The 17,982-nt window shown below is 43.0% G+C and overlaps 2 protein-coding genes across 5 annotated transcripts in view; both read right to left on the bottom strand.

Annotated features, from left to right (window-relative positions):
- Window positions 1-1,569: 1,569 nt before the first annotated feature.
- Window positions 1,570-17,778, bottom strand: ZBTB24 (zinc finger and BTB domain containing 24). Of its 4 annotated transcripts, none has more exons than XM_066547119.1 (7): window positions 17,667-17,778; window positions 9,451-10,444; window positions 8,878-9,045; window positions 7,594-7,677; window positions 6,802-6,885; window positions 4,455-4,536; window positions 1,570-3,572 (listed from the first exon to the last, which is right to left on the bottom strand). In XM_066547119.1, exons 2-7 carry the CDS (start codon window positions 10,415-10,417, stop codon window positions 2,759-2,761), a joined length of 2,199 nt encoding a protein of 732 aa, XP_066403216.1. In that variant the 5' UTR covers window positions 10,418-10,444; window positions 17,667-17,778; the 3' UTR covers window positions 1,570-2,758. The 4 variants fall into 4 exon arrangements, with proteins under 4 accessions (XP_066403216.1, XP_066403217.1, XP_066403219.1 ...); XM_066547120.1 differs by lacking the exon at window positions 17,667-17,778 and adding an exon at window positions 13,218-13,257; XM_066547122.1 differs by lacking the exon at window positions 1,570-3,572 and adding an exon at window positions 5,376-5,389 and having other exon boundaries at window positions 4,456-4,536.
- The window catches only part of AK9 (adenylate kinase 9), a 59,245-nt gene continuing 55,053 nt past the window's right edge, over window positions 13,791-17,982 (bottom strand). Inside the window, exons 35-36 of the mRNA XM_066547124.1 lie at window positions 17,667-17,781; window positions 13,791-14,133 (exon numbers count right to left, since the gene is read on the bottom strand). Of these exons, the coding sequence (XP_066403221.1) occupies window positions 13,931-14,133; window positions 17,667-17,781 (318 nt within the window). The 3' untranslated portion in view covers window positions 13,791-13,930. The remainder of the gene's footprint in view (window positions 14,134-17,666; window positions 17,782-17,982) is intronic.

Genomic DNA, 17,982 nt, shown 5'->3' with positions numbered 1-17,982 from the left:
TACAAATTGAGCAGAGGTAACACACAATGGTGTTAAATGCTTACAAACCCAGATCTTTCTGTAGTCCTCTTACTGCCCTGCATTTACGTCTAAAACCTTAATCTCATTTTAACATAGAAAGCAGTGAGACGGATTTGTTAGGATTAGTCTATGTGAGAAAAAGAGAAGTTAAGGTGTTTACTGGCTAAGGAGTAAAGATATTTAGAGAGCTGTTCTGAAACATAGTTTCTAAGGGATGCATTTTTTTTCCTAAATCATTATTAGTGGCAGCAGGACTGAAAAACAAGGCTGAAGTGGTTTCCTTTCTAATTCAAAGCAATCCTAGACTTCAGCTGAAGCCTTAAAAATGCACACACAGAAAAAGGATTAATTTTCATCTTTTAACAGAAAGGCATTCACTAGAAAGAAAGCAAATGGTGTCCAAAAAGCAACATTTGTTGATATGAGAAGCCACGCCAGCTTCTTGAGTGCAAGCTACAATATGTGCTGACAGCTTAAGCAATGCAGGGTGCAAGATTAGTCATTGCCCTGCTATTCACAGCAGCTTGTTTCTTCACTGGTAATCTGCAGAAAAGCAAAACAGAATTCCAAACACCAAACTTCAAGTTTTTTAGTTACAGGGAAAGCACTGAGAAATCAGTATGTGGAAGTGTCCCGTGTTTAACTGCAGCATGGAACTGAACCCTGCAAGGATAACTGCATAATGAACAAAACAAAGTTCAAAGAAGAAGAAAAGTATTGAACAGTTCCTTTAGTGGTAGCCTCAGAATTTAGCTTGTAACCTGTTTTTAAGCATTTCAGGATTCGTAAATATATGGCAGACAATTAATTCTGTGCAGGTTCCTGTAAACTTATGACCAGAAAGTCGTCTGGCTCCACTGTACAATGTTTTAGATAAAAGCAGAAGTTTTAGGATTAAACTGCCAGAATATTTACTTTAAGCTTATACAATTAATCAGCAAGATTGTCATAAGTGTTGTAACAGGCTTTACTGTATTTATTTATCTACTCTTACAACATCGAGAGTTCAGGCTTCTCAGGCAGAACTGCAGAATATGCTGGGTTCACTTTGGTGGCAGAATGGATGCCAATTTTATTAATTCATTCTGAGAGGAAAGGTGAAAAGCCTAAAAAGCCTAAACACCTTTGCTGTGGGATGGCTTGTTACTTTTTGGATTTTTAAAAATTTTTTTGCATTGATTTATTCCCACTGTCTACCCTTATCAAGATCCATTTATATAAAAGTGATCCAGTACTTTGATGACATGGAGATACTTAGCCAAACTTTGGCAGCATGCAGTCAGGAACAGGCCAAGTAGTCTGGACTTGGAACAAAAAAATTTATAAAAAATGTGGATAATTTTGCTTTTAAATTCATTGTGTTTTTTAGAATTTTTTGTTTGTAACATAAAACTTAAAACATAAAAAATCCATGTAAATCACAAGTATGACATTTTAAAGCTGAAGTGACAATTGAGAATGTTCTTTCAAGTAACAGTGGCATTTTATCTGCATTTTAACACTCCAGTGCAAAGGTGTTACCAGTAGTCAAACCTGAAACAGAAAGCATGTATTTTGGCAAGGCATTTTATTACGATGTTAAATCTTTTTTCTTAGCAGTCAGTCATTGAAAACAATCTGTACACATCTAATTTAGTCAACAAAAATAGCTGTACAACTTTAAGTGATGTGCCCCATTTATGTAACTTGTTAAGCTCTGAAGTGATGCTCTTCATTGTTTGAATCCTCACATAAACAATTACCAGTCTTAACATATATTAAAGTAAGATTATGTTCTTCTCAAAAGTACAAAAAATAACACTTTAAATACACAGTGGCTCCTAAGCTTAAGACAGAATCCTGTCAGGAAAAGGGTTTTGCACTTCAAGAGACAGTGCTTTCAACATCAAGAGCTCTTCAAAGTGCTTGGCAGAGTGTGTGAACACTATCCCCACTAACTAGATGATGAAATAAGGCACAGAGGTCAACTACCTTGCCCACAGTCACACACAGAGTGAGTGGCAGAACTAACAGAGCAGAATCTGTGGGGTTTCAGTTCTCCAGTATAACCATTGCATCTCATTGCCACTATTCAAGTGCAATGGCTTAAATGTTTCTGAGGAGCAAGATGTGGACAGCACACAGTAAACAGGAGGGAAGATTCAGGGCTAGTTAAAGGCTGCAGACAGTTTCAACCCAAACCAAATGAATTTGGTAGTCAGTAACTCATAATGCACTTCAGGGAATGATTACATAGAGAATTATACATTAACCTGCAGAAAGCTCATTAAACAGAAGAAATATGGTGTTAGCTTTGCAAAAAGTACTGGTCGTCTTAAGCTTGACAGTAGCTCAGGTATAATGTTAAGTTTGTCAAAGAAGTGGTACTTTATGATCCACAGATGTCCTAAACATTGTTCTCCTACCAGCCAGGTGAACTTCTCTGGAGAGTCACTCAGAAATGCAAATAAGGGCTAAATATCTCCTCAGGAGGCAGAGATGTGAATGAGGCACAAAACCCCACATTAATTGCTTGTGAGATACTTGTGAGGACTAAGTATGGTAAAGAAATACCAATCCAGAAAAACAAAGTAGTCTAAAATAAATATGGTTAAGGAAATTGAGTCACTCATCCAAAATCACCAAGAAATGCATCTTTGGATAGCTTATGTTGCAAAAAAACCACATGTGACACGTGTAATCCCTGCTGGAATGAGAAGTGTTCTCTAGCCTAGCCGTCTGCTGACAAACAAGCATTTCAGAAAGCCTGTCCCTCGATAGGATGCTCAGGAGATGACTCATTTACTGACAGAGGCTGCTGATGGGATTCAGAAACAAGTACACTTTGATTCTGTTCTTCACTGACTTGATGGGAAGGAACCGAGTCGTGGTTAGAGTGAGACTGCTGACTTGATTCCTGAGCCAGCTGCACGTGCTGAGCTGGATGTGAAGATCCCGGCAAGTGGATTTGTTCATTTTGTCCTTGATGAGCATGGAGATGTTCCAGCGCTTCCTTGGAAAGAGTGATGACATGCATTTGTTCAGGCTGGGCAGCCTCTATTTGGTTTGCAATCACATTGATACTTTGAATTTGTTCTGCTTGCTCCTGCTGAGCTGAAAGCAACAAGTTTTGCAGCTGCTGCGGTGGCTGCGCAAGGAGCGCGAGGTTGGCAGCCTGCTCTGTGGTCATGCTGGGGGCATTTTCTGCAGTCACAATACTGATGCCTTGATTGTGGCTGGGCATGAAGTTGATGTTGTGTACTGCATCCGTAACCAGCAGCTGAATTTCCTGCCCTCCCGAGGTGGCAAGTTGGTACTGCTGCAGCTGGAGAATGTTTCGCACTTCTTCCGGATGAGCGTTGGTGCTCGGGGCAGCGCTGCCTTCCTGAAACTGCTTTTCCTTGCTGTGAATTTTCAAATGAGACTTCAGGTTGTCCAGACGAGCAAACTGCAAACTACATTCTGGGCAGGCAAAAGGCTTTTTGCCTGTGTGTAAGATACAATGTCTTCTCTTAGCACTGGAATCAGAGAAGGATTTTCCACATATATCACAAGAATATGGCTTTTCTCCTCTGCAATAGGAAAGAACTTGATCTCATTAAAATATTCACTTTGACAATGCTGCTTTCTGGAACTTATTCTGTAATAAAATACTTAAATGATTACATTGTTTCTCTAAATTGTAAGTCCTTAAGGGTAGTGTTAAAAACATCCTCTATTTGATCTCCTGATTATCTCTATTTGACTTCACAAACTGTTATATACTCCAGAGCTACAGCGATAACTGCCTTACTCTCATAAAAACAGAGGTACAAGCTCCATGCTGCTAGACCTTGACAAGAATGCAACAACTTTGCACAATTCAAAGCACTGACCATTTTAAGAACATTCATTAACAGCATGGACTTAAAACCAAAAAGAAGTTTCCAAATCCTAACTTGCTGCCTGTGTCAAAAGGACAAGAAATTTTACTGGAAATGTTTTCTTAGACAACAGTTCTCCAGTGATTTAAAATCTAACATGTCTTTATGCAATGCACTGCACTGACAGGGGTAAAAGACAACTAATGCTGTTAAAGAGACAGGATAGCTCACGGGACAACAGGACAATGCTCCAACAACCTTGATACACCACGGCTACTGTTCTGCTCTTAAACAAAACCTACAGTAAAATTTTCACAAAAATAGTATGGCAGTAAGTACACTGTCAGTGAACAGACACAAAACACCAAAGAAGACTCTAACAATATCCTGGTGCATGAGGATTTTAGGACTTCAGTACTTTCCACTACCAATTTTTTCCTTACATAGATTAAGCAAAAATGTTAAATTTTTAACAATCATTCAAAATGCAAACAAGTCCTGACCCTTCTACAGTTAAATAAGCACTACTTCTAGTTATAAGACTAGAAGTTGCATTTTAAAAGAATGTAATGTAAATAAGACATACTTTACCTGTGAATTCTAATGTGAGTCTGAAGTGAACTTTTAGCTGTAAATGATTTGCCACAAATCTCACAAGTGAAGGGCTTCTCACCTATCAAAAAGAAATGTGACTTTCCTTTTGAAATAGCACTTTTCATCAATTCATTAAAAACATTTTGTGTTTTACCATATACAGTATCAAGCGGGCACTGATGGCTCCTCACACTTTTGCCATGGTTCAGCAGATATCCAAAACTGAAAGAACTCACTAGTCAAAATGAGGGTATAACATTTTAAATGTACACCTTTAGCATTTCTCCCCTTTGAAGATGAAGAATTAGGTGATCCAAGCCCCCAAAGCAACAAAAAGCTGTACCTATGGCACAGATGTGTGTGTTCCACATGGAACAGAAACGCTCTGAAAAAGGCTGTCCCTGAACCCTGGCATTAATGCCACGTTCATGTGCAGCACCATCCACGTGAGTAAGCCCAAATTTCCAAAGCTGGAAAATTAAGCCATTATCTGAACAACTTGCCTGGCTTTCTATAAGGCTCCATCACACTAGGCCTATGATAGTCTGGAAACACCAGTTAGAAAAAAAATTAAATTATCGTGAGTTAAATAAAATGTGAGTTCGTTTGGGGATTTTTTGTTTATTTGTTGGGGGTTTTTTTAGTGCATTTGGAATTCTGATGATAATTGAGTAGAAGCAGAGAGGCCAAATTAAATTATAAGAAAGTTCATAAGAAACAGATACTACCCAACCAAAGCAAATCCTAATTCACACCATAACAAATCCTTGTAGCACTGAGGCTCTTTAAGGTACCAGACACGAGAATCCAGATCACCACTGTGGTAATTCACACCATCAAAGCACACCAAACCCAGGGATTGGGCAGCAGCCAGTTTCCAAGGAAGCTTCCCATTTAGCACAGAACTGCAATGCTTACCAGCTTTCATGTGGCTTTGGAGGGCATGGATAAAGGATGAGAGAACAAGAAACATTTGTCAGAAGGGACCTCTGGTCACCCAGTCCCAGCTTGCTACTGAAAACAGGAGTAACTTCCCAAGTAGACTGTATTATTACAACACAGTGTTACCAAACTACTGCCAAAGTAGAACAGTTGTAATTATGTGAACTCGTCCCCCAAATGCCTTGGAATTGTACTTTGCTTTTGGGATGGGACAGGTGAATTATTATTTCTATATAATTAATACTGTCTGTATCTTGCCTGTCTTTTCTAGTAGCAAAATATATTGCAAGCCAGTTTATGCTAAAAATCAGCTTAGCTCATATATTTTTGCAACTTACCCTGCTAGTAAGCTTCCTCTTCTCATTTCCCAGCCCAAACTCATTTCCCACTACATTTAGAGAGCTGTATCAGCTTCAGATACAAAACTCTTGTGTGTGTCAACACTGAGTTCTCCTCCATACAAAATTATGTAAGTATCATATGCTAGCACTATTCTCGATAACCAAAAGCTCCCAGAAACACAAGTTTTGGCCTTAGCATATCCCAGAAAATTTAAATCTTTTTCACTTAGAAAAGAGAAGGAAATGAATGAGATAAAGTATGCTTGAGAATGAGTTATGTATTACAACTGCAAGCAACACACTTAAGAATAATTTGATTTTGTGAGGAAACAATTGCCACCATTTCTAGTTACTTTAAAAGACAAAATTATTCACATGTCACCTTATGAACTTATTCTTCAAAGAGAAGTATTTTATGAAGTTTATGCCTTGCTATTATGAGAGGATAGATCAACATTTTTATCTCTGCTATCAAGTGATTTATTACCAGCCTGCCCTCTAAATCTCTTAAAACATCCTTTGACGCACTTGCATTAAATCATCCCTCCCAGCCCATCTCCTCTCAACATCTGGTTTATTACAGCACAGTAAAAGCTAAATGGAAATAATTATTTTCCTGGTCACAGCACTTTTCATAAGCACCCATCCCTCACAGACAGAGGTGTCCAACTCATTTAGGACACACACCTTCTGTTGCTTGTCAGCTCACTGCAAGCCTGATACATTCTGGATACAACTCTCCCAATGAACTGAATTCTCAGTCCAGAATTCTATCATGGGAAAGCTAACTGGCATTTTCTGCAGCAGGTTTTATAAAACTGGAAAAAAAAGCCCTCTTCCTGTAATAGGCACTGCTTCTGTGCTGCTGTAACACAAGCTTTTTTGAGCTCCTGCATTCTTGATGTCAAATCTCTTCATTAGCAACACAGGCATCATTATGCACAAGTAGAGCAGAAGTTCATGCCACAGAGACAAGTGTAATTTACTTAACATCTTTTTGTCCCTGTAACTTCAAGAAAAAACCAACCACAAACCCCACAAAACCCAAGGTACAACATTACCTGTGTGTGTTCTTAGATGTTTCTTTAGCTGAGCTGCATCCATGAATTTGCGACGACACTGGTTACATTCCGGCAGTGAACGGCCTTGTCGCAATAACAAAAAAAGTGTCAGTGCATAAGTGATCCCCTGTATCTCTTCAGTGATCTTTGTTAAAGCACTTTCCTGTAAAATAACCACTTTGCTATAATATAGAGATAAAACAGAAGGTGATTCACTGCCTCCTCCCTATCTTAACTGTCACACTATTTCTCAATTTATTATTACCACAGGAAAAGAGGGGACTGACACCTGCTCCTACCCAAAACCACCTTCACTTGAAGCTTTGTAAATTCTGATTTTCTCTACCACTTCCTCTTTGTGTAGCTCCATCCCATTCCAGAAGCGAGAAGAACACTTCCTAAAGCTTGTATGCCTTTACTAGTCCAAAGTAGTGGGCAACTACAATGTGATTTGCACACCAGGCAGCAGACACAATTGTTTATACAATTCGCAGCTTCTATATAGCATGGACAGCAGGGCTAAAATAATCAAGTTGTATGTCAAATACAGTGTAACTAATTTTTAATCATCATAAGAGCCCTTCTCAACTAAACACTTTCCTACACATTGCATTTACTATATACCATCATGTCTTTTTCACCCTATTCACTGTTTTATACCTGTCCAACACAGGACACATCAAGGTAGCAGAGACTAAATACACTGAGGAAAAACTTTCAGCCTAAGTCAATCTTTAGGAGGTCAAATCAGCATCGACTGTAAGCCAGGTCCTCAACCCAAACTTGTTATACCTGTGTGTAGTCGATAGTGGCTCTTGAGCTGTCTCTTTTGGCTGAAGTATTTCCCACACTGATCGCAGGTAAAAGCCTTCTGCCCTGTAGAGAAAAATCACTTATTAAAAGGTAAGCCATGTCCAAAGTAAGTGTAAGGAAATAAATAAAATACAAAAGTCAGCTGTGAGGAGCCAATTCAGTTTTGATTTGCCTCAACAATGGCTCTCAGAGGCACATGTGAGAGGGGTTGCAAATGTGCCACACCCAGGAGGCACCTGGGAAAAGATGGAGGAAAGCCTTACCTCTGGGGAGACCTTGCCTGGCAACCAGTTCATGTCTGGCATGGGACTGGCAGTCAGGAGGGGAACACTGAAGACACTGTACTCCAGAGACACTCTCCAGTCAGATGGCAAAAGGTCTCTGCCAATGAACTGCACTGGGACATTGGACTGGGCCAATGGTCTCCTGTCAGCAGGTGGACTTTCGGAGGAGCCGGGGCATGAAATGTAACTGCGTCACAAGTCCCGTGGCTTTTCAAACTTGCTTTCTGAGTTGGGCTTTTGGCTTGGGGCTTTTTTCAGACTGTGCTTTTGCTTCTGAGGCTTGGTGATTCGAGGGGCTTTTTGCAACTTGGTTCTGATTTGGCGCTTTTTGAGTCTTATGCTTTTTGCCCTGGCCCCAGCCTGCCTTTTGGCTCTCTTGCCCTCGCTGGCTCTTGCTCACCCTTGCGTCTGTCCTTCTTCCCTGTGTCCCTGACCAACTCCCTGTCTGCTTTGTCCCAATGTCCTTGCGTCCAACCCCGCCCACCTCCCAGCCAGCGCACCGCTGTGATGCTTGCCACAACTGTGTCCAGGGCTCTGGACCTCCTGCTGAGCACCCCTCACCTTGTGTCCAGCTGCCCGTCACTGCAGAAGCCGTGCCCAAGCTGGCAGCATGCACACCCCCCACCTTGATGGCACTCCTCGACCTCTGGTGGTAAAGCCCTCTTTTTCTCTCTGTCTCCCCTCTCCCTCCTCCCATTCCTCTCCCATCTTTCTTCCTCTTGTTCTGTCTTCTCTAGCTCTCTTTAGCAGGATAACTTCTTTTCATTTTGTTTTTTTCATTACCAATAAAAGATTCTCAGATACAAAGTTTGTCTCATTTGACATTATTTTGTTCCTGACTATCCATTTTTAAAAGAACTCCTCACAGTCTCCCTTAGTGGAATGTGACACCAGTATACACAAGATGAATCAGAAGTACCTTGTTCTCAGAAAGGCAAATTCTTGCAGCAGAGAGCTACATTTGCCTTGAAGTATTTACCTGAATGTAGGCTCATGTGCTCCAGAAGAGAATGCTTTGTTGTCAGAGCCTTACTGCAAATGGTGCACGTGTACGGCCGTTCCCCGGTATGCATCCGCTCATGCACTTGAAGAGAATGCTTCTGGGAAAAGCCTTTGCCACACTCACTGCATTTAAAAGGGCGTTCCCCTGAAAGCAAAAGACGGCATTTTTAGGCATAGATGCATAATTTCTCACTACAAAGTCTAAGCTGATAGTGAGATGCACTGCAATGTTGTAGCTACTGAAAAAATTAGTCTCGATAAGTGGTAAAGAGGCAAGCTTCACACAGGAATAAAATAATTCTTTAGCTATTGCCATATAATTCAGTGCTTAAACAATGAAATTATTAATTACACTGAAATCTAGGTGAGACATAAAAGTTCTGAGATCTGCTGACAAGAATAAAACAGCAGACACAGAACAAACCGTAATTTGGACCAGCATGCTATTTTGGATATTCTTGCTGTAGTCAACAACCAACACCTCAAGAGTCACTTGCCTTTGGCAACATTCCTTAACCTAACCCAAAAGCAGCAGTCTGTCAAGGCCTACCTGTATGGCTTCGCTGGTGAATAGCCAAGAAGTGATTGTACTTAAATACTTTGCCACAGTCTTTACAGCGAGCTTCAGAACCCACACGCTTTCTTTTTCCATCAGCTCTCTTTGCCAGTCCTTTCTCATCCTCATCCCCAAGAAGTTTGTAATCTTTTAGTTTGATTGATCTCCTTATTCTACGTTTGCTGTAACGGCTCTGAGTGCTCTGTATTCCTTCAGATTTGGGATCGTAGTTTTCATCTTTCTCAGCTGATAGATCAACAGCAGCCTCTGAGCCACAAGCAGGTTCAGATTCTTCTCCATCCTTCCCCACTGAAGCCTGTTCATTGGCAACTGTTTCTTCTACTTCAGTGTCTTTTTTCATATAATTTTGCTCATTTTGCATAGAGTTGTTCTCTCTCAGCTGCCCATCTTCGGCAGAATTTGCTCCTGATTCATCTTCTTCTTCTTGGACAATCTTGATTTTCCTTGGCCGCCCCCGTTTTCGCTTTGGGGGATCATCATTTTTCCTGTCACTTGCAACAACAGAGGCTACACTTTCAGCTGGAGCTGGCAATGCACTACCTGGGCTGCGGCTTTCCAGGTAGTCTGTACAGGCCCAGACCAAGTCAGTTACTTTCAGCAGCTGTGCAGTAGCCAGGATTTGTTCTGTGCTTTTCTCACTGGCACAGAGGCAACCAGTGTAAATAAATTCTAGCAGAACTCCAAAGGTGTCTGCCACCATTCCCTCCAACATATAAATTGACTGCCCTATTTCACCCTCATTTACAAACATCATTGAGAAGTATTCACTGCTGGCAGCCAGCAAAGCTTTATGGGCTCTAAATTGCACATTCTCCACTATCAGAGTAATGTCACAAAGAAAATCCTTTTTTCTTTGTTCCTCAAAATTAGCTAGAATGGTATCTTTGTGAGCTTTGGAGTGGATGATCAGTTTCTCAGAAGGATCAGTTGTTTTTGCCATTTTAATTATGAATATTACAGGAGGTGCCTAGAAAAACACGATAGCTTTAGTAAAAAATTATTTTAGCAGACGGCATTATAAGACCCAAGTATCATTTGTTATACCAGTAACAGAGTTCAAGAGTTTCTGAAGCAATTCTGAATCCTCTGATCTTTTGAAAAATCAACACTACTGCTAATATGGAATTTCTTCAAAAAGTATTTTAAAATCCTATGAAAAGGCTACAGATAGTTTTTTAGATCAGAATTACTGCCTATTTTTTTTATCTCTGATGTACTGTGAACCCTGTATTATCTAAAAACATTTGCTACCCTTGCTTCTGAAACTAAAACAATCAGACAGAAACAAGCTCCTTAGTACAGCACTGAGGTGCATGGCAAGGCTTTGATAGTGGGGCAGTTACAGGGGTGGCTTCTGTGAGAAGCTATCAGAAGCTTCCCCAATGTCTTACAGAGCCAACATCGGCTGGCTCCAAGATGGACCAACTGCTGGCCAAGGCTAAGCCCATCAGTGGATGGTAGTATCACCCCTGGGATAACAGATTTAATAGGGGGGAAAGAAACGTGCACAACTGCAGCTGGAGAGGGGAGCGGGAGTATGTGGGAACAGCAGCCCTGCAGACACCAAGGTCAGTGCAGAAGGAGGAGGTGCTCCAGGTTCCAGAGCAGAGATTCCCCCACAGCCCCTGGTGCAGACCATGGGGAGGCAGCTGTGCCCCTGCAGCCCATGGAGGTCCATGGTGGAGCCACCTGCAGCCCCTGGAGGACCCCACACTAGAGCAGGCCGATGCCTGAAAGAGGCTGGAAGCCTGTACTGGAGCAGGCTCCTGGGAGAATCTATGGCCTCATGGAGAAAGGAGCCCACACTGACATGGGTTTGCTGGCAGGACCTATGACCCTATGGAGAATCCAGGCTGGAGCAGACTGTCCCTGAAGGAGTGCACCTGTGGAAGGGATCCAAGCTGGAGCATTTTGTGAAGAACTGCAGCCCATGGGAAAGACTCAGGCTAAAGTATTCATGGAAGGACTATCTCCTGTGGGAGACCCCACGCTGGAGCAGGTGAAGAGTGTGAGGAGTCAACGGAGAAACAAAGACAATGTGTGATGAACTGACTGCAGCCCCCACTCTCCATCCCCCTGCACTGCTGGTGGGAGGAGGTAGAGAAAACTGGGACTAAAGCTGAGCCTGGAAAGAAGGGAGAGGTGGGGTGAGCGGTTTGAAGATTTGGGTTTATTTCTCATTACCTGACAGTGATCTTACTGACAATAAAGTAATTTCCTCAAGTCAAGTCTGTTTTACCTGTGCTGGAAACTGGTGAGTGATCTCTCTCTGCTCTTATCTCAACCCATGAGCTTCCAATATATCCTTTGTTCCCAGTTCCCCTGAGGAGGGGAGTGATGGAGCAGCTCTGGTGGGCACTGGTGTCCAGCCAGCACCAATCCACCACACTGGAAACAAAAAGGTCAACTGCAGTTTGATCAGTGCAGTTTACTCTGGGACAAACTAGGAAATCCTGTAATAAATGATGCCATGGTTTATTTGAGGTATTAGGGCATGGGTTGGACTAAATGATCTTAAAGGTCTCCTCCAACCTAGTGATTCTGTGATAAAACTTCACTGGTATCAATATGGCAGGACTTCATAACATCTTTTACCTCCCATCTATCATTCTGAAAATGTCTCTTTTTTAACAGTTTCACTTTTTTAACACTTCCAACACTTTTAACTTTACTAAGCTTCAGCCTAAGAAGGTAGATAATACAAACAGAAACAGCAGTGTTTTGAAGGGTTCTGTCTAATATAGGGCTCATAAGGTACCCATTAACGATCAATTTGACTTGCTAGGCTTCTTCAATAGTAAATTTGCAAAAATTAATAATAAACAAAAAAATCCATCAATTTCAAAAGAATCCACCAAATATTATGGGAGAGATATGCCTGAAATGTCCTATTTATAAAACTCAGCTAAACTAAAGATAATACAAGTGTCACATTAAACACACATAAATTTACATATTTGTGTTCAGTTAGTGCAACAGTTTCAATGACCTGAACAAATGCTCCATGAAACAGTAGACACTACCTACAGATACCTAAATGCTACTGAGATGGTGAAATAGGGATTCTTTAGACCTAATCAGCTACCAAATAGTTCACGGCAGAGTCAAATTGTTTTATCTGGGAGCTTTAATTTCCAAAGCATGTGAGCCCGATGTTTGTTGCTGGAGCACCCTAAAGCACAGCTGCAGGTGTGACCCAACCTGCCTTATCGTGCAATATAAGAATTCCTGGACGGCTGCTGCCAACTCTGCCCGCAGGCATCCCCTAACCTCCACACGTGTTCCAGACAAGGTAGTGGGTGTTTTGTGAGTTCTGATCGCATGAAGGACGTCGATGTTTAACCAGGAGGTGACAGCATTATTATTTTGACTGCAAAATCCAAACCACGCAACTTCCCTAAAACCCCCCCACCATCACAGAGTGAGGCTGTACTCCGGCAGAAGGCCCCACGCTGCCGGCAGTCCGTTCGGATACACGTCCAGCCGTGGAAGGACTCAGGAGCTCCCGGGAGGTGACCCCGGGGGGCAGCGCACGGCCCGGGGCTGGGCCTCGGCACGGCCAAGGGCACCGTGCGGGTCGCCGCCCCCGCGCACCGTGTGAGCCCTTCGGGCCGCCCCTCAAGGGGAGGCCGCGCGTCCCTCGTGGGACGGGTGCAGGGAGCGGGCGCTGCCCCGCGAAAGCCGCGGGCCGGGAGCACCCGGCCCGGTGCCGCCCGCCCTACTCGGCACTCACCACTCACCGCTCGCCGCCGCCGCTGCCGCTGCACTTCCGGGCCGGGGCTGGCACCGCGCCTGCGCTGCCGCAATGAGCGCAGCACGGGCGGGACTTGGAGCGCGGAATCACAGAGCAGCCCGGCTGGCAAGGGGCCCGCGCAGATCATCCAGTGCCAGCCCTCGGCCCTGCCCAGGACAGTCCCCAAAACCACACCGTGTAGCAGAGAGCATTGCCAAATGCTTTCCTTGAACTCTGTCAGGCTTGGTGTTGTGACCACTTCCATGGGGAGCCCGTTCAGTGCTCAACCACCCTCTGGGTGAAAAACCTTTTTCTAATATTTAAACTAATCCTCCCCGGGCACAACTTCAGGCCATTCCCTCGCATCCTGGCACTGGGCACCACAGAGAAGAGATAGTGTCTACCCCTCCTCTCCCACTCACAAGGGCGTTGTAGATGGCAATGAGGTGTCCCCTCAGTCTCCTCCAGGCTCAACAGACCAAGTGACCTCAGCTGCTCATCATATGGCTTCCCCTCAAGGGCCTTCACTATGGTCATAGCTTTCCTTTGGACGGTCTCTAGTAGCTTGATGTCTCTCAACTTCAGACAAAAGATTTTATTTCTAAGATTTCATGGTTAAAAAACTGGCCTGAGAACGTGTGACATTCACAGGCCATGTTGCAGCCATGCTAGTGCCCGATGGCAACACTCCATGGGTTAAAATCAGTGGAAATACAGGGTTCACACAAAAGTGGGGCGAGTGCCTTTCAGGGAAAAAAAAGTCTGCAGTCTGTCATCAAAGCCACGGGGCCGATCTCTTGGCTCCTTATACGGGCCCCTCATGGCAGTCCCCAGGTAGGGGATGAGTTGGCAGTGCTCCACAAACTGCAGCAGCTTCTTCCTGTACATCTGCCGCACCGGCTCTGAGCTCCGGGGGTTGTGTGCTGCAAGAATTTAAGCAGCATGTTAGTGTCTCCTATAAACTTTATGCAATTACATTACAGAAATTTTCAAAGGGACCAAGTCTACTTCTGTTAGCATCACCTGTGGTACAGATAAACACCTTGACTGTTGGTGCCAAGCAAAAAAGATCAAGTCTGATTTTTCAGAAAGTTCCTGATTCCAAATAGCTATGACAATCAAAAGGATCAGGCTTTTCTAAAAGAAGACACAACAAACATGCCCAGTTGCTGTCAACTTCTCATTTCTCAGACTGTGAGATACTGGTGAAACACCAGGCAGTGACAAATTTGGGTAGTGTGGCACACAAAGTGGCACATCCTGGGGATAGCCCAGGTCTGGTATGGCTCACGCTGGGCCACTGTGTCCTTGGCACAGGTGTTCTATGACCTAAATGCTTTGCCTATAAGGTGGGCTACCTTGTCATACAAGGAAGTCAGGTTTGATAAGCAGGACTGCGACCAACATGGCTTCATGAGAGAAAAGTCCTGCCTATCAAACCTGATTTCCTTGTATGACAAGGTAATAATCCACCTAGTTGACCAAGGGACACCAGTTGATGTAATCTTTTTTAATTTCAGTAAAGCTTTCAATACTTTCTTTCACAGTATCTATCTGGACAAAATGTCAGGCACACAGCTGGATAAACACATCATGCCATGGGTGAGCAACTGGCTCACCAGTCAGGCACAAAGGGTTACAGGGAATGGGGTGACATTGGACTGGTGACCTGTCACTGATGGGTTTCCCACAGGGCTCAATGCCCCAGCCCTGTGCTCTTCAACATCTTCATAAATGACTTGGATGCAGGACTGGAAGGGACACTAAGAGAGCTCACAGATGATAAAAAACTGGGAGGAGCTGTTGATTCCTTCGAGGGCAGGGAGGCTCAGCAGAGAGACCTTGACAAATCAGAGGATTGGGCAAACACAAACCCTATGAATTTCAATGAGGGAAATGCTGGATTCTGTGCCTGGGATGGATACACGGACAGATTGGGCAATGAGAGGCTGGGAAGCAGTGCTGTGGAAAGGGTCCTGGAGATCCTGGCTGATGACAAGTGGAACATGAGTCAGCAGTGCACTGGCAGCCAGAAGGGCCAGCGGTGTCCTGGGGGCATCAGGCTCAGCAGGGCCAGCTGGGCAAGGGAAGGGATTGTCCTGCTTTGCTCTGCACTGGGGTGGCCTCATCTCATGTCCTGTGTGCAGTTTTGGGCACCACCATATAAGAAAGGCATTAAATTATCAGAGTGTCCAAAGGAGGCAACAGAGATGGTGAAGGGCCTTGAGGGGAAGCCATATAATGAGCAGCTGAGGTCACTTGGTCTGTTGAGCCTGGAGGAGACTGAGAGGAGACCTCCTTACAGTCTTCAGCATCCTCCTGAGGGGAAGAGGAGCAGGAAGCACTGATGTGTGGTACTTAGTTACTTCTCTGTGGTAACCAGTGACAGGGCCCGAGGGAATAGCCTGAAGTTGTGTCGGGGGGGGTTAGGCTGGATATCAGGAAAGGGTTCTTCACTGGGTTGAGTGGTTTGGTACTGGCACAGAATCCCCAGGGAAATGGTCACAGTACCAAGCCTGATAGCATTCAAGAAGCATTTGGACAGGACATTGGATCTTGGGGATGGTCTTGTGCAGTGCCAGGAGTTGGATTCAATGATCACTGTGGTCTCTTCCAACTCAGCATATTCTGTGACTCTGTGAGTCTGTGAAGAGCTGACCAGTAGTTTGGAGGAGGAAGGAAGGTTTCTCTCTGCCCTAAGCCATATTTTGGCATACATTAGTACTGAGTGCCAGTCCTCAGAGTACAGTTTATTGTTTTAGTTGTTACCCCAAGGCAAAGGGGAAGGAGTGAGCCAAATCATAACATTTTTTTTTCTTATGGACAATATTTTATATCTCATTACAAAAACTGGACAGCATGAAGAACTATGCCATAAGACACTTCACTTCAGCCCACTAACTTTTAACTGTAGACAGCTACATTTAACAGTTTCTGAGAGATTTTTCAAGCATAGCTCTGAAAATAGCCCCTACAGGAGTCCCGCTTGAAGGACACTCAACCTCTCTAGAGATACAGGTTTTACGACTCTCTTTCCAGGAGTAAATCCCTCTGCATTTTTGGTTGATCACCTGTACCTTCTCAGATACTGAAAGCAATCCAGTGTAGTGAGAGAAGCTGAAGGAGCTTTAGTTCCTTAGCAGGAACTAAACTCCTGCTTCTTGTCCCCTATTTAAATGTAAGATTAGAGAATGATGTTAATTGAAGATGAGAAGGTCTAACTTCACATAGAAATAGGATGAAATTTCCAGGGGACCATAATTTAAGGTGCTTCGGTCAATTTTTTTTATCAAGAATAGCATGACTACTCTGAAGAGATGCACAATAATAAATAATTCTGTATTTGCAACTAATCACAAAATCACAGGATGGGTCAGGCTGGAAAGGGACCACATTGGGTCATCTGGGACAACCTCCCTGCTCAAGCAGGGTTATCCCAGAGCACATGGCACAGGATTGTGTTCAGATGGCTCTTGAATATTTCCACTGATGAAGACTCCACAACTTTTCTAGGAAGTCTGTTTCAGTGTTTGGTCACTAGCACATGAAAGAAGTTCTTCCTCACATTCAAGTGATTTGTCAGTGTACAGGAATGCTATATCTTAAAGCTGGAAGCAGTCCTACCCAGTGCTAGAAGAAGATAACTTGTTTTCCTGGATTCCTATGGTCAAACTGTTTGGCATTGCATGAAAAGAAGAGATTTCTGCACTTGCATAACCCTTCTGGTTCATCATCCATTACTAATAATGATTTAATGTTGCAATATATGAACAAAACATTCCTAGTATGGGCATCCTTATATTAGCAAAGCCATGCTAACAATAGAATGAAAACAGCCTTTGTGAATGAAGCAAACTACAGTATAAAAGCAGTTTGGTGGCTTAGGAATTGTACATTTATGCAGGGGCTTAACCATGTGTTTGCACTGTTCAATGGTCTTCCTTCAAAAAGCTGTGCTAGCAAAAAAAAATAAATCTGTGACAGTTCAAGAAAATTCTGGAGGGCTTTGGAAACTACATGAGGAAACGTAGGATGTCAAGAGCTTTGAAAAAATAATTAAGATTGGTATTATCTAAAAGAATAAGTAAAAATGTAAAATACAAAAGGCCAGGGGAAGTTCACCCAGTGAACAGGTTGGCTTATAAATGACAAAAGTGGTGGGCTGAAAGAAATGTCAGTCTTGCTCCAGAAATCTCCAGCAGTACTAGAAACCAGCCCAAAGCTATAGCAGAGCTGCAGACAAGGACATTGAAATTGAGAAAGCTGGCAATAGTTAAGCTGACTGCAAACTATTAAATATTATTACGTGCAACTGATATCTCTGGCTGAAAAAACCCCGAACAGAAATTCTAAAGAAAAGCAAATATGAACACTAATTGGCTATCTATATTGTATCAGAGGACTTATGTCATTTATACAATTAGTTATTTTTATAGCATACTATTTTATACACTACCTTTTAGATGGAAGGAGACAAAAAGCAGAGCAGTTTCTTTCACGCTTAGGAATGGAAACTTTGGCTTAAGGCTGCCAACTTCATGCAGAGCTTTTATTAGAGAAGTTGCAACTCCCTAAAGAAAGAAAATAAGTTTAAAAGACCATTACAGAAATCTTGAGCAATGCCTTATCCTGTTGTAACGCAGCTCTAACAATACAGGATGATATCCTAAGTTGGTGAGCAGTAGAAGACAACAAATTAGCATAAAATAGGGAGGGCTGTGACCATGAATCATTTTTTTATTTATTCCTGTGTCAAAGTGTATCAAACTAGT

Source organism: Molothrus aeneus, chromosome 3 (genome assembly GCF_037042795.1).
Source record: "Molothrus aeneus isolate 106 chromosome 3, BPBGC_Maene_1.0, whole genome shotgun sequence".
NCBI lineage: Eukaryota > Metazoa > Chordata > Aves > Passeriformes > Icteridae > Molothrus > Molothrus aeneus.
Note: the sequence above shows the minus strand (reverse complement) of the source record. Positions and strands in the feature narration are given on the sequence as shown.